The sequence below is a fragment of the Aspergillus multicolor genome (assembly GCF_047715735.1).
Source record: "Aspergillus multicolor strain CBS 133.54 unplaced genomic scaffold BDW74scaffold_28, whole genome shotgun sequence".
Taxonomy (NCBI): domain Eukaryota; kingdom Fungi; phylum Ascomycota; class Eurotiomycetes; order Eurotiales; family Aspergillaceae; genus Aspergillus; species Aspergillus multicolor.
The window spans coordinates 15153-35678 of NW_027395979.1; the positions used below are offsets into that span (position 1 = coordinate 15153).

A 20526-nucleotide genomic window follows, 5' to 3' on the forward strand; every position below is an offset into this window, starting at 1 on the left:
GTGAGGGGATGGAGGGGCGTAGATAATAAGCTCGATCGAGACCGTAGCTGTAACCATCCATTACCAACACCAAACCAGTCCATCCATCCAAGAAGCGCCTACTCTCAATCAAGTCAACCATCTCAACACAACCCTCCAATCCATCCTCATCGCCCTACCTCTGCAACCATACCCATCGCAAATCAAACAACCCAGAAAAAGAGCAAGATGCCCCCCACTGCCCCTCCAATCCTCGACTTCGCCCCCTTCTACGGCACCGACGCCGCTGCAAAAGCCCGTCTTGTCCAACAAGTCCAGCAGTCCTGCGAATACAACGGCTTCTTCCAGATCACAGGCCACCGCATCCCGCGCGCGCTGCAGGTGCGCGTGATGGATGCGGCCAAGCGATTCTTCTCCTTGTCGTTGGAGGAGAAGATGGCGATTGATAAGAGTATGTACCCCTTCTCTCCTATACGTACACGGAGACGATAGCATGAGTGGATGTTAATGAAGTGTTCCGGGTAGATCTGAACTCATTCAACCGCGGCTACGAGCTGCTCCGATCGCAGATGCTAGAGGTTGGAACGGGACCAGAGCTCAAGGAGGGATTGTATATTGGCGAGGAGATCGGGACGGATCACCCGTACTATGTGAACAAGCGGTTGAATTCGGGGCCGAACCAGGTGCGTCCGCCTTTCCATTTACTTCTACGGACCATGGGCTGGATACTGACCATACGGATTGGCGTGGGTAGTGGCCAACGGCAGTCCCGGACCCCGACGAGTTCCGCGCAACCGCGATGGAGTACTACCACGCCGTCTACGAGCTCGCAAAAGATGTTCTCGCCGTGCTGGCGCTTACACTCGACGTCGACGAATCCTTCTTCGACCCCCTGACGACCGGCGGCGTCGCGACAATGCGCATGCTGCACTACCCCAGCCAGCCGAAGGACGAAGACGAGAAGCTGAACCGCGGAATTGGCGCGCATACAGACTTTGGATGTGTCACGCTGCTGCTGCAGGATGAGGTTGATGGACTCCAGGTTCTTGATGCGCCGAGCGGGGAGTGGCTTGACGTGAGTCTCCCAAAACAGCTCATGACAATTACTTACGGTGTCAGGTCCAACCCGTCCCCGGCGCGTACGTCGTGAACCTCGGCGACCTAATGATGCGGATGGCGAACGACCGGTACAAATCTAACATCCACCGGGTGATCAACAAGTCCGGCGAAGAGCGGTACTCGATCCCGTTCTTCTTCAGCGGAAACCCAGACCACGTCTGCGAGTGTCTGCCCAACTGCTGCAAGCCCGGCGAGCAGCCCAAGTACGCGCCCATCACGGTCGAGGATATGGTCAAGGGCGCGTACAAGCAGAGTTACGGGCGCGCGGAGGCGTACAAGAAGGAGCTTGCGGAGAAGGCGAAGGCGCAGAAGCTGGAGGCTGCGCCCGCGACGGCTATCGTTGCATAAACTTTTGTAAACCTTGTACTTCTGTTGTTGATTAGTACGAATGTTACGATTCATTTCGAATCTTCACGAGAGCTACCGTAAAGGGTCAACGCGTAGGGATCATCACGTAGCCCCCCAAGCCTGGTCGCTGCTCACTTATCATATCAGTGGAGGCGATAGCACCCCCACCCCTGCTCTGCCTTGATCCGTAAGCGCCAACCCTAAGTCCGGGGTATATCATTCTGGAACGGCAACTGTACGAATCTCATCATCAACGACGAGATAGCAACATGGAGATCGAGCTCGACAAGCGTGACAAGCGGCCGGCGGAGGATGTCCCGCAAGACGACAGGGACATCGGCAAGATGGAGGTCGTCGACGACGCCGAAATGGAGCAGTTCTACGGCTCGTCGACGACGGACGCGTACCGTCTGAAATCGGAGCTCATCTCGCAGTGCATGGCGGATATCGGGATGGGACGGTAAACCCAATTGCAGCCCTCATCTCTGGAAACGGACTAACATCCCCAGATATCAATGGAAGCTGTTCGTCGTCGCCGGGTTCGGCTGGGTGGTGGATAACTTCTGCTCGCAGGGGATCTCGGCCGTCCAGCCGCCGATCCAGCAGGAGTTCAGCGGCATCAAGCAGGTCAGCTACAGCTCAGTGGCGTACTATGTCGGCATGATTCTCGGCGCGTCGTTCTGGGGTATCTCGTCGGATTTGATCGGCCGCAAGCCTGCGTTCAACTCGACGCTCGCGATTGCCGGTATCTTCCTCTGTGGAGCGGCAGGGACGATGAACTTTGTCGCATTTAGTGCACTCTGGGCCGTGATCGGGACGGCGGCGGGTGGTAACGTCGTCACCGACTCGATGATTTTGTAAGTCCACGGGCAGCGGTGATAGTGCATCGACTAACGACGCAGCCTCGAGTTCGTCCCAGGCAGTCACCAATACCTCCTCACCGCACTCAGCGGATGGTGGAACCTCGGGCAGCTGATCGTGTCGCTGCTCGCATGGGTCTTCCTAGCAAACTTCAGCTGTCCCACCGATGCCACGCCAGAGACCTGTTCCCGCGCGGACAACATGGGCTGGTACATCACCTCATCATTCGATAATGCCAAGGCTAACAAGAGCAGGCGATACACCCTCATAACCCTCGGCGCCCTCTCGCTAGCCTTCACATTCATCCGCATCTTCGTCTTCAAGATGCCCGAGACACCGCGGTACCTCCTCTCGCAAGGAAAAGACCAAGCAGCCGTCGACGCAGTCAACTACGTCGCGCGGCAGAACGGGAAACCGGAACCCTTGACACTGTCGATGCTGCAAGCCATCGATGTCCGACTTGGCCTCACACCGAACAGCGAGGAAGGATTGTCGACTCGGGAAATCTTAAAGGAGAACATGAAGGAGTTCCGCGGCGAGCACTACAAGGCTCTCTTCGCAACAAAGAAACTCTCCCGGCACACGGCCCTGATCTGGGCCGTTTGGCTGATCATCGGTATACCTCCTCCACTTTCCCTCACCACAGGATCCCACTGACAAGTATGATACTCTCCTCAGGCATCGCATACCCGCTGTACTTCAACTTCCTCCCCTCATATCTCTCCACGCGCTTCACGCAGAACTCTTCCCTGGACCTCACGTACCGCAACTACTGCATCCAGTCGGCCGTCGGCGTGGTGGGTCCCATTTCCGCCGCACTCCTCGTAAACACGTTCTTCGGCCGCCGCTGGATGATGGGGATCAGCTCGATCGTGACGGGCGTGTTTCTGTTCGCGTATGTGGGCGTCAAGACGCCGAGCGCGAGTCTGGCGTTCTCGTGTGTCACGGGGTTGTTGGGAAATTTCGGTGCGTCGACGTCCATTTCTACTTCCACTCCATCCGTTATCCATAATCCAATTGTACCCATATCCATGCTAACGCGATGGTGTGTAGAGTACGCCGTGATGTACGCCTTCACGCCCGAATCCTTTCCAGCCCCGCACAGGGGGACGGCAACGGGGACGGCGGCGTCATTGCTGCGCTTCGGCGGCCTGGTCGCGAGTCTGATTGCAAGCGAGACAGGGTTCACGACGGCGCCGATATACGCGAGTGCGGCGCTTTGGGTGGGTGTGGGCGTGTTGTGCTTTGGGTTGCCGTTTGAGACGCATGGGCATGCGGCGATTTAGACGGCAGCTGGGGAGTCGGGACGCGCTTTTGTTGTGGTGATTTTGGGGATGAAACGAGATGTGGGTGGAAAATGGTTGTTCCGGTAGGTATAGAGGTACTTTGGGAGTAGGGTCAGGGGCTCAACACTACAAGAATTATAAAGAAGATTTGGTAGTACAGATAAATGACTTGTTAACTACAAATGCTGCAACTACTCTCCACTGCATACTAGCTTAGAGATTGTCATGCGGCCACATCGCGTGGTTGTTTAGCTGTACATCTGACTCAATCAGTTCAAGAACGGAATTATATATATCTGCACTCCTCCCTTTACTCCATACTACTATAAACAAACGGCTATGGAAAAAACCCCCTAGTTAAATACCCACCCAACCGACTTAACAAAAACATTAGGCTTCTTCGCCTCCAGATCATCAGGCGCATAAAACCTCCTCGGCCCATCAAGATCAATACTTCCAGCATCAACCCACCACGGCCCACGATACCACAGCCTCGCGCCCAAATACACAACAAGAACAACAATAATACTAACATAGTTCGCAAAGAAATCCTTCACGTTCGGCGTCGTATGAAGCGGCCACACACTGAGATAAAACTCCGCGATGATTAGCAATATGCACCACGACAACCCCCACCACGACGCGTACGGGTACGTCCATGTTTTCCAGGGGAGGTCTGCCTCGGACCGGCCTTGTTTTTTCCACGCGTACCGCATGCGCAGGTGTGCGGCGCAGATGGACCCCCACCCGAAGAGTGTGAATAGGGAGGTTAGGTTTGAAAACCAGGAGAAGACGTCCGCGCCGCTGGCGCTGACGTTTAGGTAGGCGAGGGCGCCGCCAAGGAGGAGGGTTACGGCCAATCCGGCGACGGGGCGGCCTTGTCTGTCGGCGCGGCCGAAGATCTGATTCATCTTAGTATGGGAAGGGTAGGTAATGTAAGGAGGGACGTACCTTTGGTGCCATGCCGAGATGGCTTAGACCCATGAGTAGGCGAGAGCCTCCGAAGCCGGAGATTGAGCCGGTGGAAACAACGGAGATGAAGATGACGGCGTTCATGATGTGAGCCAGCGCAGGGATTCCGGCGTTGGTGTACGCAATGACAAAGGGGGATGCGTTGGTTCCAGAGCCGCCGAACAGGTTCGGGTCTTCAGGGGAAACGGTGATGGTCACGACGAGGGACCCAAGGAGGTAGAAGAGAGAAAGGCGAAGCCAGATTGAGCCAACGGCCCGGGGGACCGACTTGCGAGGGTTCTGGGTCTCCGCTGACACGAGAGCACTGTTCTCCGAACCAGACATTGCGAAGATGCAGGTTGGCATCACGCTGAGGAAGCCTTTGAAGCCGTTGGTAAATGGCTCTGCGTTCCAGTACCGGAAGCCAATGGCTTCATGGTTCGGAGCCCCTCCGGCCGAGACAACTTGCGTGAGACAGAGTTAGCGGTGTCGCGACGCAAATCGGGAGTGCCAACCTATGAGCGAGATGATGACCACAAAGATCCATGAAAACTTGATGGTCGAGGAGACGACTTCCACCTCACCGAAGAACTTGACAGCCCAGGCGTTGATGAAGATAATCACAACCCAGAAGATCGATATCCAGGCAGCCGTCGGGACTGCGTCCGTCCAGAAGCTTAGGACCGTCACAACACCCTGACTTGTCAGCTTGGACTTGACCCAAGAGGTGATGGCATACCTGAAGCTCATTGGCAATTGTGATAAACGCGCTGAACCAGTATGCCCAGCCGACCGCAAAGCCAAGCTCTTTGCTAATGAAGATACTACTCCACTGCACAAACGCACTGGGTAGGGGGTAGAGCACTGCCATCTCGCCAATGGCGTGGGCGACGGACCAGATCATTGTACCAGCGAGGATGTACCCGATGAAGAGAGCCGCCGGACCACCGTTCATGAGAGATGTGCCACTCCCAAGCCACAGGCCCATGCCAATAGACGAGCCAAGGGCGATCATGGTCATATGCCGCGTCGACAGAGTACGTCGAAGGTCTGTCTCCGCTCCATGGTCGGTCTCATGTTGCGTCGATTGAAGATGCTTCTCCGAGGTGTTCTCCTGGCTGGAGCTGTCGCCTACGGCGTTTGATGTCGCTGCCTCCATGCTGGTGTTCCGGAAACTGGCAAGAGACAGAAACCAAGATCTCGGCGCAAGTCAAGCACCGTGGCGAGTCTTATACCCTGCACCGTATCTGGGAATGCGCCTTGGCCTGAGGGGTCGCACAGGGGGGCGATATGGGCGAACCTAGCTTGATTGGAAGTAAACCCCCGATAAGCAGCGGACTCGAGTAATTGGAAGATGTTATCTCGGGGCGCAAAGTAGCGCTGGATGACAAGAGCCGGCGTCGTCTGATGCAAGCGTCTACGCGGCGCAGATAAGGTAGTGGCTGATATGGTTGATATGGAGGAGAGCGATGGATGCTAGCAGAGATAAGAGCGGATGAGGCGGCTCGTATCTCGAAATGCCCACCCTTGCATCGAAAGTGTGTTACCGAAGCATCGTGGTTTCATGTTTGAGATCAGGAGTTGTGGTGGGCTTTTATTTGTCTCTTGTTATGCGGTCATCATGCTGTGCGATCAAAGGCACCGATCAGCCACTCCAATAACCGGTCCGGAAGCGCCAGGTGGGATCCAAAAGCAATGCGTGGCTTGGGAAAAGCAATATGTCTGGGTCACCTCTTGCCTCAAACTAGAGTGTAAATTCAAGGGCAGCTTACGTCGCATCCGGACGAGAGGTTGTATTACGATAGGAAGTCAGTCCGGGAGTGAGACCAGCCCGTGGCCAACCCGGTCCAGAACAGAACGCGGCGACTCGCAACCCCAGGCGATCGATCTCATGCAAGGAGGATTATGCACGTGTTCTCACGTAGAACAGAAAAGGTCCAAGATCAATCCCGTTGAGGCCAAAGGGGCTGTGGCAACGCCAGATGCAACCTCACTTGCATGGTAGACCGCCATTGATCGGACTTGGAGCGACCAATGTGCGCTCCGCAATCTCTTGCGCAGGACATATCAAGATAAGAGCCAGCAATAAACTCTCAGTCGATAAGACTCGATGGGAGAGTGTTGTCCGCATGCAGGGGAGAACGGTCACGTGCTTGTTCCCCATCCTGGAGGAATCGCCGAGCCCAGCTCAGGCTTTGACCGCATCAGCTGCAGGAACACCCGGATGACTTCTCGATAAATGTAGCCTTTCTGATCAACTCATTTTGGCAGTGCTCCCTGGCTGTCGATGATCTGTACACCAGAGGCTCCACTGCTGTCGAGAAACACAAGCGACATGGTTGCACAACCATGCGTCCAAGCCATCCAGAGAAACCGAAAAGCTCTATCGTCTTCGAGTGTTGAGGAAACTACAGAGCCATCCGCAGCGACCGACCGTCGGAGCCACGACTGTCAAGATACAATTCCGCTCTGGATGAGTGGGTATGGCAGTGGGGCCGCTGTCGGGTCCGGGGTGCCCATGGGGTAATGGACAAGGCCATGCTGGTTGATACTCGAGTTTTTTGATGGATGTCGGATGGAAAGCGATAGGAATGATGCCTTCGGAGAGCATCGGTTGGACGCCCGATTGGGAAGGCACCAAGCGGCCGCCTCGAGGTCGCTTCAGACAGGAACGAAACCTGAACTCGCCGTTGAAACTTAAAAGCTTCAAATCACGCGTCGCGGCTAAATTCAAAACTGTCGTTTCCCGGATAGGCACTGACGAACATGTCCCGGATCAAGTTGAAGCGAGCTGACGTCGAGCAAGGAACGACTCTCGGCGGCCCGACCGTTGCCGGCATCAAGCGACCGTCGACGAGATGCCGCCCCCCCGTGACTGGTTGGCACCTGGTCTAGTTGATTAAGGCTGGCGGGAGAGGCTTATGCCCAGGCGGCATTAAACCAGCCACTGACGAGGGTCAAGAGAACGATATCGTCACTACAACTCAGCAAGGTCGCTGTGCTTGCTGAAAGCACATGGCATCCTCGTGGTCGGCCATGCAGTTCCAGTATCCAGCACAACATTTACCCACCGAGTAGAGCCGATGGTCGATTGGGCCGGCTGCGGCTGGCCTCCGGTACTTCCTCCGATATCAAGTCCCGGTGGAGAATAGGCAAATAGACAAGGAACAAGAACAAGAAGCGAAGACGACAATCGTCTTGTCCTGTCGATGATGGCACCACGTCGGTTAATTTGCTGCTGTCTAACCGAGAAACAGCCGAGTGGCCTCGTCAACAACAAGGTCTCCACCGTGACGCACCCATCCCCAATGTCATTCGACCCGATCGCTTCCCCATCCCGGGCCTCCGCAATCCCGCATTTCGCTTCTGCCCGCTCGCTGGCCCTGACCATGTTGCATCGGCCACGGCACGGCGCCCACGCAGAGGCCGGCTGGGTCGCAACTATAAAAGGGCCGGTTGCTTCTCCAGATCAGATTCCCCGGTTGAAACGGTCAAGTGCGACTGATGGTCACGATGTATCGCATCACTAATATCTATGGTAGGTAGACCCTCTTTTACAGTGACATCGACTAACTGGTCAGTCCTCGCTGCCTTTGGCACCATTGGCGGTGCCCTCTTCGGCTTCGATGTCTCGTCCATGTCCGCTTTCCTCGCCACGGAGCAGTACCTCGACTACTTCAACAATCCAAACTCGGATCTTCAAGGAGGAATTACCGCCAGCATGTCGGCTGGATCCTTTGCCGGTGCCATAGCAGCGGGTTTCGTCGCCGATCATCTTGGCCGAAAGAAGAGCTTGATGATCGCGTCTCTTATCTGGATCATTGGCGCAATGATTCAATGCTCCGCGCGGAACGTCGCTCATCTCGTGGCCGGTCGAGTCGTCAGCGGTCTTTCCGGTGCGCCCTCCCTATACGGAGACCTGTGAAGTGAAGTTTTTTGACCCTAATAGTCGGTATCACATCCTCGCAAGTATGCGTCTACCTGGCCGAACTAGCCCCCGCCCGTATCCGCGGACGCATCGTCGGAATCCAACAATGGGCAATCGGTACGAAACCCCTCCCTACGTCTCAAACTAACTAACTTCTGTAGAATGGGGTATCCTAATCATGTACCTCATCTCCTGGGGCTGCGGCAAAGGCATCTCCGGCCCATCCGCCTTTCGCGTCGCCTGGGGCGTCCAAGCCGTCCCGGGCCTAATCCTCTTCCTGGCCCTCTTCTTCTTCCCCGAGTCGCCCCGCTGGCTCGCCGCCCACGAGCGCTGGGAAGAAGCCCTCGACATCCTCGCCGACCTGCACGGGAAGGGCAACCGCAACGACCCCGTCGTCCAGCTCGAGTTCGAAGAAGTCAAGGAAGCTGCGCGGCTCGCCCACGAAGCCGAGGACGTCTCGTTCTTTGCCCTCTTTGGCCCGCGAATCTGGAAACGGACACTCTGCGGTGTCAGCTGCCAGGTCTGGCAGCAGCTGCTTGGCGGTAACGTGGCGATGTACTACGTCGTCTGGATTTTCCAGATGGCCGGGATGGTAAGCTCCGTCTCCCTCTTCTCATCCCTCACATTCCCCCTCCACCCATACTAACATGGTGCTCCAGAGCGGCGACACATCCCTCTACTCCTCCATAATCCAATACGTCATCTTCGTCGCCACCACCGGCGTGATCCTCCCCTACATCGACCGCATCGGCCGCCGCCTCCTTCTCGTCTCCGGCGCCCTAACCTGCATGGTAATCCACTACGCCATCGCCGCCGTAATGGCAACGCGCGGCAACCCAGTGGAAAGCATCAACGGCAACGCCTCCCTAAAGTGGGAGATCACCGGCGCTTCCGGAAAAGCCGTGATCGCGCTGTCCTACATCTTCGTCGGCGTCTACGGGCTCACCTGGGCGCCTGCGGCATGGATCTACGCATCCGAGGTGTTTCCCCTGAAATATCGCGCTAAGGGCGTGGGCCTCTCAGCAGCAGGAAACTGGATCTTCAACTTCGCGCTCGCGTATTTCGTTGCCCCCGCGTTCACGAATATCCAGTGGAAGACGTATATCATCTTCGGGGTGTTCTGCACCGTCATGACGGTGCATGTGTTCTTCATGTACCCTGAGACCGCGCAGCGCAGTCTCGAGGAGATTGATCTGATGTTCGATAGCGATGTCAAGGCGTGGCGGACGGGGAAGATCAACGAGCGCTTTGAGGCGCAGGTCGAGCGCCAGCGGAAGCAGAGTGTTGTAGACGAGCAGGTTGGGGATGTTAGTCATAAGGAGGAGGTTTAGATTTCCCTTCCTGGAGTTGGGAGAGGGGTTGAAGGTTGGTGTAGGGTTACCTGCTGCTCATCTTTGGCTCTTCCTCTTCCACCACTTAAGCTACCACTGGATATGAATTTTACGATTGAATCTATTCACAAGCGTTTCTGTAGCTTCTTCCTCGGGAACGTAGAAATGTAGCACTTCGACTCAGATGATTCCTTAGAACCTGAGCGGTTTCCTAACGAGGGAATCCGTCCCATGCCATGGGTAACAATGACAACCCGCATTCATGGAACTGTCGGGGTTTTGGATACCCACTAATCTGGTGAGGTTGCATTGGATATGTGGACACCCCATTTATCAATGAATAGCAACATAACCCACCTAGGTCGTTGGGTGAATACCATACCATACAAAGTGCCATTGCCAATGCTAGACAACATCACACTCATAACCCCTCCAATCCCCCTGATCACCCCCGTTGAACCTCGCCTGCTTCGGCCACGGACACAACCTCCTCGTAACATTCGACCCGTCGGGCGGCGCCTCGCTCAGCACACCATCGTCCGGAACAACCCCCTTCTCAACCCAGTCCACCAACGCATCCAGGATACGGTTCTTCGCCGGGACATGCGGATACGCTTTATTCGCACCGCAGTGCCCACCGCCGGGGATCATGAAGAGTCTCATGAACTCCGACACTGTTTCATCACCAATGACGTCCTTGATATCTTCTAGATGCTGCATTGGCCAGGCTGCTGCATTAATGGGATCTGACCAGCCCTGCGCGGTGATGAACTTCCCTCCGTGACGGTGGAAGGCCGTTAGATTGGTGGAGATTCCATTGATGAGCGGTGATGCACGCTGATTGACGGCGTCAAGATCGCTTGCCCAGTTGAAGTCTTTCACTGCGTTGTAGCTTGCGTTGTTGAAGACAAGTTGGCGGAGAATTGGAGAGCCGTAGGAGTTGAAGAGGGTGGTTTGTTGCTCGAGCCATGCGCTTTCCGTGCCGAAGTCGAAACCTGGATAGACTACATCGGCGGCGCTCGAGTCCTTTGCCCCAGAGTAAATGGCTTGGACGGCTTGGACTTGCGCTGATGTCAGACAGAGAGTTTCGTTCTTCTTTCTTTGGTCAGGGCTGCACTCCAGCGTCTGAATATCGAAATCGCAGTTGAGGGAGTTCCCAATCAATCTATCCTTTACACCGTCCACCTCGTCGCAGGCGTCAATGACCTTCTCGGCGATAAAGTCTAGGGTATGTTGGTCGAGGAACCCTGCCCCTTGGGTATGCTGCTGGTTCCACAGAAAACTAAGGATCAAATGAGTGTAGTAGTTACCAGGACCCTCGGCATAAATGCCATCGAAAAGCTCCGGGTAGAACTGCGCCAGAGAGTATCCTTGGCCGCCACCGGTTGAGCAACCGTAGTAGTAACTGTGCTTTGGGAAGTTTGCGTAATATGTCGAGGTAATGGTGTCCCTTGCAACACCCGTAGTGAGGGCAATCGAGTCGTGGATCCAGGCCTTGACTTTGGCTAAATCATCCATATAGGGAGCGTATCCGGTGCCACTGCCGTTCTCGTTGATATGGTGGCCGCTGTCGCAGCCTCCGACGGCATAGCCCTCGTTGAGATATTGAAGCATCGTGTAGTTGTCGATGACGCCCGCATAGCCACCGTTACCTATTCCTGTCAGCATTGGTCAGCCCTGATCAATTTAAGTACACACCAACACCAAGATATCGTCCGTTATAGTGGCTGGACTCCGGAAGGAACACCTCCCAGGTGAGACTCGCATTGCCACTCGGATCCGGCTGAACATGGCCGTGCTGGCCCTCGGCATACTTGAGGCTGCCTTGAACATGGCAAAGGGGAAATTTGTTCCGAACACTTGAGTCCCATCGTCCGAGGAGATATTCAGTGCTCCTGCTGGCACTGGGTTTGCTGTATGAATGTTGACAGGACTGGTCGTCTCGTAGAGATGGAGTAGGGGTGTGCATTGGGAGACCCTGGGTTTCAATAACCCGGCATCGACCACGTGTAGGGCCGCAAATGCAAGGGAAAAATGACGCCTCATTATATCAAAGAAGGGGACACGTTGTGAGTAGTTGCCTAGACGATTGGGTTAGTCGTCTATTATATTATATAGCCGACAGTCAATAGCCGGATTTCCCCCGGATGACGCATGCCCCTTACCTGCAAGGGCCAAGCATTCAGGAAGGCATGTCAATGTCACTGCCCTGGTATATATTGCGCGGATCCATTTGGTTGACCTCTACCCATTGGCAAAGACACCAAGAATGCCGAGCGGGCCGCAGCGGTGGGATATAGTTCCACCAAAGGGGTCGTATTTGGGATGGATTGTTGGCTGATGGCTTATGAGACATTTACATCATTCTGGCACAGCACTTGACGGATCGTAAACCCGCAGCATATGATTTGAATATTGGCTATAATACCCCGCAATAATGCCCTGGTTGTGGATGTAGACGTGGGGTATCGGCCATCGGCGCCGACGCCGATTGCACCGGTAAACCCCCAGTGCCGTCTGTTTATCGGAGAAATCGGCCGATGACATATCAAAAGTCGGGAATGAACAACTCAGACTGGATGATTGGGCTTTTAGCCTGCGTCCCTCGGGATTGTGGGAGATGGATCATGGTTCGTTGAACGCAGCAAGTAGCCTAAACTCAGGGGCTAATTCCTCCATGCCCTAGAGAAAGACATTGAAGCCCATTCCCTCAATCTCACCCATCCAGTCATGAGATAGCTAGCTACTGGGTCATCGCCGAACGCAGAGGCCTGAAAGTGCCGTAGGTCATCGAAGCAATCGCGGAGGACTGAGTCAATGGTAAGTATACCTTCGTCCTGCAGACTCGGTGGCGTGTGGTTAGACTGCCTAAACATGATGGACCTAGCATTCCGAGTGCCCGAGACTTTGCTATAGTACTCGACAGCATCAGTAAGCACTGCGTCGCTGAGCCTATTGAAGATATCGCAACAATTCTTCGCCATGTTCCACCGCTCGGATATGGCTATGAGAACGTTTGAGCACGTACGGCAGGCATTCACGATGTCAAGGATTGTAGGGTCACTCCTAAGCAGCATCGTTGACTGCCCTAGCTTTCGCGACCTGAAATGTCGTCCAACGGCATATATGTAAGACAGTCCTGCCATGAAGACGGCATGAAGAGTGATCCATGTGTAGTTGATGCGCTTACATCTATGGAGTTGGGCATACATTATAACTCCACTTCTTGCAGCTGCGAAGACGGTCTCAAGTGCTTTGGAATCCATGGCCGACACTCTGGACAACGCGGGCGAAGGTCTGTATAGCATAAGAAGGGCACTGTGGAAGAGCATCTCGTACTATTCACGACTGCAAAAGCTCGATCGTCGGGGCTCTGTCTGCATTTCACCATGATGAAGGAAGGATAATCTGTCCGTGTCTGCATGTCACCCAGCGAGGGTATCTGCAAGTCGATCTCGTGCCCCGAGAGCTGACTCTGCATCTGTTTGGGTCCGCGCTGAGCCAGTATGCAGAGCAGATATGATTATTCCGCAAATGATACGGTACCGCACGATATGAACGAATATGGAGGTCGGAGAGAGGCTAGTTGGGGGGCACGAATACCCAGAGTCCTGGGAATTAAAAAGGTGTCCGACCAGGGCTGAGGAAGGGAAACATCGGTGTCCTGCAACCGGATAGCCAGAGGGCGACCGAGGGTGATGCTCACCACCCTATCCGTAGCAATAACACTCCAGAAGCACCAGCGTCGAATCTCGCTCTGAATGACAGTGCTGGTTGCGACATTGCCGGTGGAGTTAGGTACTTGGTAGACCTGCTCTCGATGCAGACCGAGCTCCAGACACATTCGCGCTGCAATGCCCACAAGATGCCACATACCTGGATTGTCAGTCTTTGCGATACTACAATGGAGCTGTACATACTCGTAGACGTATCTTGAGTAGAATTGACCATGCGGTATTGACAAAGTAACAGAATTGCCTGCAATGCTTGAGTGCTGCCTCGCTGCAGAACCTGGTTTAGATACCCAGCAGCACGGCGATGATAAGTCTCTGCGTCAGGCAGTGATTCGCGGTCAAATTTGTATACGCTGGCCCGGGCAATGGCAAGAACCAAGTTGAAAGAATAGCAAGAAAAGACATCTCTATCGAATGCAGGTCGGTCCCGGTAGGCCGTGTCCAAAGTCGCCAAGGTGGTGGCGCGGTGCAGAAAAGGATAAGAGAGATGATCGTGCTCAAAGTATGCATCATGCAAGGCTCTGGCAATGGATTCCTCGGGCAAGGGACACGGATCCATCGCAGCCAGAATTTCTCCATTCAGCAAACCCGGGTTAGCCCTAGTTTCGACCCCTGCGTTCCACTGGGAAGTTGGAACATCAACGTCAACCAGGCTTGCCAACAGAATCCCACTGCTAGAGCCGAGGAACTGGCTCTCTCCCCCAGCTCGACTCGAGAGGAAGGAGATCTGCTGCGTGAGTTCGTTGTTGGCATCGCATTCAGCTGGCAGCTCGGTTGGTCGATGTTCGGTATCATCCGTTGCGCTCTGCGACTCAAGTCTGTCCGACAATGACCGATTCTCATTCTCGAGCTCTGCAACTCGGCGCCGAAGCCAATCAATGTGTTTTTGTCGGTCTCTGGCGGGGTTGACGTAGCTGCAGGCCACTCCGGCCTTGCGACAAGATTCGCAGGAAGGAGCGACCTTGTCACATCGGGTCTTGCGCCGATGGCATCTGCCGCAAGCTGAGTTCATGGCTGATCAAGCCCTATTCTGTCTCAACATCTCGAGGACGCAACTACAGAGATGGCAGCGTCGGCCTTTTCTTCGGGGTTACCCCGACCCCAGACTTCAGACCCACGTTGACTGCGAGGTCGATCGTCAATCGGCAGTTATCCTGCACTGCTTTGCCGATCAACACTGGACACTCTCTCTTATTCTCTGACTGTACTCGTCGGCGCCGACCCCGGCTTGGGCTTTGCGGGGATTTCGCGGGGATAGCTGGCCCTCTCGTTTCCCCCAGGTGCGAGCCATCCATGAATGGCAATTTAAGTCGCTCGTTCACCCACTTTTGACCTCTTCGAATTGCCGAGAACCATTATTTGCACTTTCGCAATTTGAGAACCGACCGAAAGCCTCGTTATAATTAGCCCTGCCCCAGGAATGACGATCAAAGTGGCGAAAACCGAGGCCGAAAACGTTGAAGACGCTCAACAAAAGGTAATTGTCTGATCGAACCGGTAAAATCAAACTCTCACTTCAACTCACTTGATAGGATGGCGTCCCCGAGTCCCTTGTCACTGAGCAATACGATAAGGAAGCTGTGGCCGCCCTGGTATGGAAGCAGGACCTCAGGATCTTGCCGCTGTCTGCTTTCATCTATCTGCTGTGCTATCTCGACCGGTCGAACATTGGCGAGTTGGATTTAACATGTGAACATTCCCAGAACTTACCTAATAGTCATAGACAACGCAAAAGTGCTCAGTGCGGACACGGGCAATGACCTGCTCACCGAGACGGGCATGTCAAACTATGAATTCACGTACGGCCGGCTACCATTGATACTATGGACCTGTAAATAATGGTGCCCTAGCATTGTGCTCATGGTGTTCCTGATTGCATATACCCTCTTCGAAGTGCCGTCGAGTTATTTTCTGAAGAAGCTCCGACCGAATGTATGTGCACCTACTATACTATACTGTCGATCGTTACTAACCGCCCAGCGCTGGATTGCCCTTCTAATGCTCTCCTGGGGTGCGACAACGATCGGACTTGGTGGCGCCACCAACTACGCCCAGGTCACTGGCATCCGCTTCCTTCTCGGGGTGACAGAGGCAGGGTTATTTCCCGGACTGGTCTACTACCTCACCTTCTGGTACAGGACGTCCGAGCGGTCGCTGAGACTCGCCTTAATTCTAGCATCTGCAACACTAGCCGGAGCCTTCGGCGGTGCTATAGCATACAGGATGGGATATCTGAATGGCGAGCATGAACACTCGGCATGGCGCTGGCTGTTTTTTATTGAAGGTGCACTGTCCTGTGCCTCGGCCATCCTTGTCTGGTTCTTGTTGCCGAATTATCCAGAATCAGTCGGCTGGCTAAACGATGATGAGAAGCAGCTGGCAGAACAACGGCTCCAGGTTGAAGGGTCGAAGGGAGGCGCCAAAGTCATGAGCTGGGCTGAGGCAAAGGAGGTCCTCACAGAGTGGCTGTTGTATGTTCACTATGCAGTAAGTCCTTCATTCTTGAGCTAAGGTTGTCCCTGACAACGCAGATCTATTTTTGGAATCTCGACACCCTTCTCCAGTTTGTCCCTATTTATGCCCTCCATTACAGCAGGGTTAGGCTATGAGAACCTGAAAGCCCAGCTCATGACGGTCCCCCCATATGCCGTGGCATACGTAGTCATAGTAGTAGTAGCATGGTCGGCCGACCACTTCAATGCGTACGTTTCCAACCTAGACTTGTCTTCAAGTTACCTTGCTCATTCTTGCAGTCGCGGTCTACATTCGGCGAGATTCTCATTCATCGGAGTGATGGGATTTCTAGCCTCAGCAGTGCTCACTGCTGACGCCTACCTGGTAAGCCATTACCTTTCTACTTCTAGCAGACAACTAACATACCCAGCAACGCTACGGCTGTCTTATCGTCGGCTCTAGCGGCGCGTTCTCCTGTATACCGCCACTTCCCGGTTGGTTATCTTCCAATACCCACTCCACCGGGGGCGCCGGTCTCGCCATAGCATTGAACATCTCATTCGGAGCGCCCGGTCGGATCGTCGGAGTCTGGATATACAAGGCTAACGAAGTGGAGCGTGGATACCCAACTGAGCATTGGACGAACGCCGCTTTGCTGCTTTTTGTATCTGTTGGGTGTGTATTGTTGCATTTTTATGATGTTATGGCGAACCGCAGGCGGACTACGTCCAGTGGGAGAAAGAGGTATGCTTACTGAGCTTCATGAGCAATCTAGCCAGCTTACATTGCCTCCTACTTATTCAACTCTCTATATTGCACTGATTGTGTACATTTCAGTGGCAGCGTAAGGTACACAGCCTACCATGTCACATGACTTCTTGAACCCGAAGGTTACCTATGCTACCTTAGTGATGGCTCAAACTGAGACGAATCAACTCACGATGTATTGTTTGTAGTCGTTATTACAAAGCTTCTCTTAAGGCCTTGCTATATGTATCAGGCAATGTACGATTGTTTCACTCCGGCGAACACGAGACTGTCTTCAGTGATGCTTAGAGGCAGACGGAGACCGGTCGGGCTGACGCCATTTTGCCGGGCGCAATGCTTAACGACTCTTTACAATCCTCTTTCTTTCAAACTATGACGAGCTTGGCTCATCTCGATCGGGTCTGGGGGCTGGAATCCGCCTTTATCTGGGTTCTACCGCGGATGGACGAGCTTAGACTGCTTGGGGTGCAGACGTCGTGGTGGAAGATCATCGGCGCGTTGACAAGTGGAACTTTAGCTTTGGGGCCCGGTGCTGCCTTTGCTTTAGCCTGGGGCTGGCTAGTGGAGGAGCTCGCGGAATGGTCGTCTACGCTGGATGAGCCAGAGGCAGAGCCAGAGCCAGTGGGGAATAGAAGAGTCCATGACAAACCCTGCTAGAAACGACCGGCGATACATAAACAAAACTCTGAAATCAGAAATCATCAGTCGCCCCATTTTTTCTTCTTCAGCGACTGATAATTTCCCGCAAGTAGAACACTTCATCTGCGCCCGAAATATCTTCTTCGTCATTGCTGTTCCACGGCTTGATCTGCACCCAGGTTCTCTCCGCATCGTCCTCGTGTTCGCGTACCCCCTGCACGACACTCCCACCCTGCTTCCCCTGCTGCGTCTTCTTCCAAACATCCCACCCCCCGATTCCCTTCCCAGTCCCAGATTCCACAATTCCATCCTCCGGCCTAGCACCGCACGTAACAACCATACCTTCCGCCTCCAACGGCGCCGTGGCAAGATCGACCTCAATCTGCCGCAGCCAAATATGCTGCACGAACTCAAACAGACTACCCAGGAATCTCTCCGAGTAGACTCTATCAACCGCCGTATTCAATTCCTGCGACGGATACCCCGTGATCATGAGGAGATGGGCGGGACGGTTGGTGACCTCATAAAAGGCGTGGAGGGAAGGCGCGCCCGGTTCAGGCTTCGTATACGAGGCGATTAGGTCGAGGATTGAGGAGAGGAGCGTCATGAAGGGTGGGTCCGAGATGGACTTTCCATCGCGGAGCTTGAAGAGCCAGAGTTTTGTGAGGGGGCGCATTTCGGGCGATTATGGGATTTGGGCAAGTTGGTGCGTAGGAAAGGATGTCGTCGAGATACACTACAAGGGGGGTAAGGCAGCGACCCCGCCTTTGTACCACGTTCTTTGGTTGGGATGGAGGTCGTGGGCACCAATAGGGACGGAGTGGTCGATGGCGTGAACTTATCGAATACCCAAGCCTTCCCCGCTCAACAGGGTACTTTTGGAGGGCGGAATCGGCATTGGCTTGGTCGAAGAGCTTATTCCAACGTCTAGACTTCCCAGGGAAGCCGGCAGAGCATGGAGTACCTAAAATGGAATCTTCTCATACCTAATGTATCAGTCGTGACATGGAAAGACTCTTAGCAAGAGGTCATGCCCAACCTTAGAGCCTTCGGGGCAGGAGTGTCGAGATCACCCAGCCCGACCGACGGCACAGTACACTGCCACAAGTCCCGGCCGTACTTGAGAATAAGCTAGAAAGCTAGGATGAGAACTAAAGTACACTGAGCAGCGTTCCGACCCGGAGTACAAACCCGTAGAGCGCTACGATGGTAAAAAAACTTCGGCGACCCTGTACGGACTTCTTATCCGACCTTGGCAGACAAACCAGGCCTTCTTGAAAGATCCCTTCTGGACAGACCTCGGGATGGGAGTTACCGGGCACCAAGGTTTGCCGCGGATGAACCCGCCAGGTAAGTAGAGTTGTTCGTCCTGGTTGGGTAAACGTTATCCCATGGGGCCCCTGACTGACCGCCGAGGCCTCGATTGTCTCGATCGCATCGTGCAGCGAGAACGATCTCTCTTCCTGGTTGAGTTGCCGTTTAGCAAGGGGCCAAATCGATGCGGCTTCAGTCAACGGCTACCGTAAAGGGTAACAGACGAGACCGACTCCATGCCTTAATTCACCGCACTGGGCAGTGCTAAGAAAGACGTTCCATGTAAATTTTCTTTCCAGTCTAAGAGCGGATATGAGGCTCCGATAGCCGCTTGCTGAGCCCCAAGCCCCCAACAGATACCACAGAGCTAAAGTCCTGAGATCAACCTTTGACGTTGCCCAATTGCTTACTCCGTATTCCGTTCCAGAAGTTTGCGCTCAGATCCGACCTATCATAGGTGGTGTCTGTTAGCGTAGAACAGCACAGAAGAAGGCGATTTTGCGAGGGGATGGCCGTAACGCCGTCAGCTCGCTCTACGGAGCAGTGAGCATTGCCGACGACAGGAACTGGTGTGACGTGGTCGCACTCGAGGAAAAAGCATCCTGGTCCAGAGGACTCGGACATCCGTTGCTTGATTGGCCACTGTTCCTCCAGGAGTTAGCGCATGATTGATATTGGGTTGGGCAACCGTTTCTCACCAGGCTTTCCAGGGGTCCAGCATATAAGGACTAGGCGTGTCCCAGAAGCGAGGCCGTTGTTTGGATCCTTTTTTTTGCCCTAGGCGGCGCTCTCTAGGCGTGCGCACATCCGCGAAAGGGTTGAACAGGAGCATTCAAGCCAGGAAAATGCGAAAGAGGCAAATCAGGCGTTGTAGTGTATGGCTCGGAGGAGGACACCAGAGCAAGACGATCCGGATGGATAGGCGGCTCTGGGCGGTCATCCAGTTGTCCTAGAACATTTGTTTGGGAGTTGTTGTGCGAGTTTCCGGTTGCCGTTGAAGCTTGCTTGCTGGGATCGAGTGATGAAGATCTTCTTTTGGTACCTCGAGGCCCACCGAAAATCCCATCATGGTTATCAGAGCCGCGGCGAGTTTCGACTGCCGGAAACCAAGATGGAATAGTCAAGGATTTGTGAGCGAATGAGGGCGGAAGAGGAGGAAGAGGCGGAGGCGGAGGCGGCGGTCGTGCTTGAGCAGGACGATACCGATCTGCCTCAAGGTTTTGTCTTTTGGCGTTTAAATGCGTGGGGAACTCTGGCGCGAAGTGGCCCTTTCCCTTGCAGACGGCGCAGATATTATCAGAGCGTCTTTGGTTTCTGTTCTTCCGCTGCTTTACGGAAGGACAATCTGCGGCGAAATGGCGTTTCCATCCGCAAACGGTGCAGATAGTGTTGGGTCCCTTCAACTTTCGAGACATGGTGATGGCGGATCAAAAGGGATAGAAGTCTTTCCTGCAGGATGACCTGGCTCAGGTTGTGTTAGTTAGTATGTGGGTGAAGATCGTCTGGAAAACTGAAAGACCGCGAGCTGAAGACCGGCCAGAACAGGCAACAAGAAACAGGTCCGTATGTGGGAGTAATAAGAGGAAATCCCAATCACGGGTTCTTATTCGGGTGTTACAGGTAGAAGAGGGACGAGAGTTAGAGAAAGAGAGAAAGAGACAGAGAGAGAGGCTGATGATAGAGAGATTAATGAGAGAGAGATTGATGAGAAGAAGGTTAATGAGGAAGAGGTTGATGAGGAAGAGGTTAATGAGGAAGAGGTTGATGAGGAAGAGGTTGATGAGGAAGAGGTTGATGAGGAAGAGGTTGATGAG

General features: G+C 54.2%; 9 protein-coding genes across 9 annotated transcripts; 4 read left to right on the plus strand and 5 right to left on the minus strand.

Annotated features, from left to right (window-relative positions):
• Positions 1–207: 207 nt before the first annotated feature.
• Positions 208–3593, plus strand: BDW74DRAFT_187138 (uncharacterized protein; the record flags this gene model as incomplete). Its single annotated transcript, XM_073731413.1, has 10 exons — positions 208–430; positions 505–662; positions 734–1054; positions 1099–1437; positions 1722–1906; positions 1956–2303; positions 2349–2516; positions 2562–2923; positions 2986–3273; positions 3361–3593. 10 exons carry the CDS (start codon positions 208–210, stop codon positions 3591–3593), a joined length of 2625 nt encoding a protein of 874 aa, XP_073580421.1.
• Positions 3594–3882: 289 nt separating this feature from the next.
• On the minus strand, positions 3883–5871 carry BDW74DRAFT_69071 (putative amino acid transporter). Its single transcript, XM_073733466.1, has 4 exons — positions 5284–5871; positions 5060–5240; positions 4545–5008; positions 3883–4495 (listed from the first exon to the last, which is right to left on the minus strand). Exons 1-4 carry the CDS (start codon positions 5701–5703, stop codon positions 3947–3949), a joined length of 1614 nt encoding a protein of 537 aa, XP_073580422.1. The 5' UTR covers positions 5704–5871; the 3' UTR covers positions 3883–3946.
• Positions 5838–6690, plus strand: BDW74DRAFT_69057 (uncharacterized protein). The gene has a single exon (XM_073733465.1). The coding sequence runs from the start codon at positions 6040–6042 to the stop codon at positions 6547–6549; it is 510 nt and encodes a 169-aa protein (XP_073580423.1). The 5' UTR covers positions 5838–6039; the 3' UTR covers positions 6550–6690.
• Positions 6691–7833: 1143 nt separating this feature from the next.
• BDW74DRAFT_159372 (sugar porter family MFS transporter) lies at positions 7834–9931 on the plus strand. Its single transcript, XM_073725452.1, has 5 exons — positions 7834–8082; positions 8126–8440; positions 8494–8589; positions 8634–9064; positions 9132–9931. The coding sequence occupies exons 1-5, from the start codon at positions 8049–8051 to the stop codon at positions 9801–9803; spliced, it is 1548 nt and encodes a 515-aa protein (XP_073580424.1). The 5' UTR covers positions 7834–8048; the 3' UTR covers positions 9804–9931.
• A 277-nt stretch (positions 9932–10208) lies between these two features.
• Positions 10209–11985, minus strand: BDW74DRAFT_169926 (uncharacterized protein; the record flags this gene model as incomplete). Its single annotated transcript, XM_073727076.1, has 4 exons — positions 10209–11461; positions 11502–11623; positions 11662–11781; positions 11969–11985. 4 exons carry the CDS (start codon positions 11983–11985, stop codon positions 10209–10211), a joined length of 1512 nt encoding a protein of 503 aa, XP_073580425.1.
• Positions 11986–12485: 500 nt separating this feature from the next.
• BDW74DRAFT_169927 (transcription factor domain-containing protein) lies at positions 12486–14549 on the minus strand (the record flags this gene model as incomplete). The annotated part of the gene is made up of 5 exons (XM_073727077.1): positions 12486–12542; positions 12614–13121; positions 13233–13385; positions 13439–13679; positions 13724–14549. The coding sequence occupies 5 exons, from the start codon at positions 14547–14549 to the stop codon at positions 12486–12488; spliced, it is 1785 nt and encodes a 594-aa protein (XP_073580426.1).
• Positions 14550–14957: 408 nt separating this feature from the next.
• BDW74DRAFT_187139 (uncharacterized protein) lies at positions 14958–16748 on the plus strand (the record flags this gene model as incomplete). Its single annotated transcript, XM_073731414.1, has 8 exons — positions 14958–15014; positions 15070–15226; positions 15261–15336; positions 15388–15469; positions 15518–16008; positions 16069–16239; positions 16291–16375; positions 16422–16748. The coding sequence occupies 8 exons, from the start codon at positions 14958–14960 to the stop codon at positions 16746–16748; spliced, it is 1446 nt and encodes a 481-aa protein (XP_073580427.1).
• A 735-nt stretch (positions 16749–17483) lies between these two features.
• BDW74DRAFT_181419 (uncharacterized protein) lies at positions 17484–18074 on the minus strand (the record flags this gene model as incomplete). Its single annotated transcript, XM_073730014.1, has 1 exon — positions 17484–18074. The coding sequence occupies one exon, from the start codon at positions 18072–18074 to the stop codon at positions 17484–17486; it is 591 nt and encodes a 196-aa protein (XP_073580428.1).
• A 1429-nt stretch (positions 18075–19503) lies between these two features.
• Positions 19504–20127, minus strand: BDW74DRAFT_181420 (uncharacterized protein; the record flags this gene model as incomplete). The annotated part of the gene is made up of 1 exon (XM_073730015.1): positions 19504–20127. The coding sequence occupies one exon, from the start codon at positions 20125–20127 to the stop codon at positions 19504–19506; it is 624 nt and encodes a 207-aa protein (XP_073580429.1).
• Positions 20128–20526: the final 399 nt, after the last annotated feature.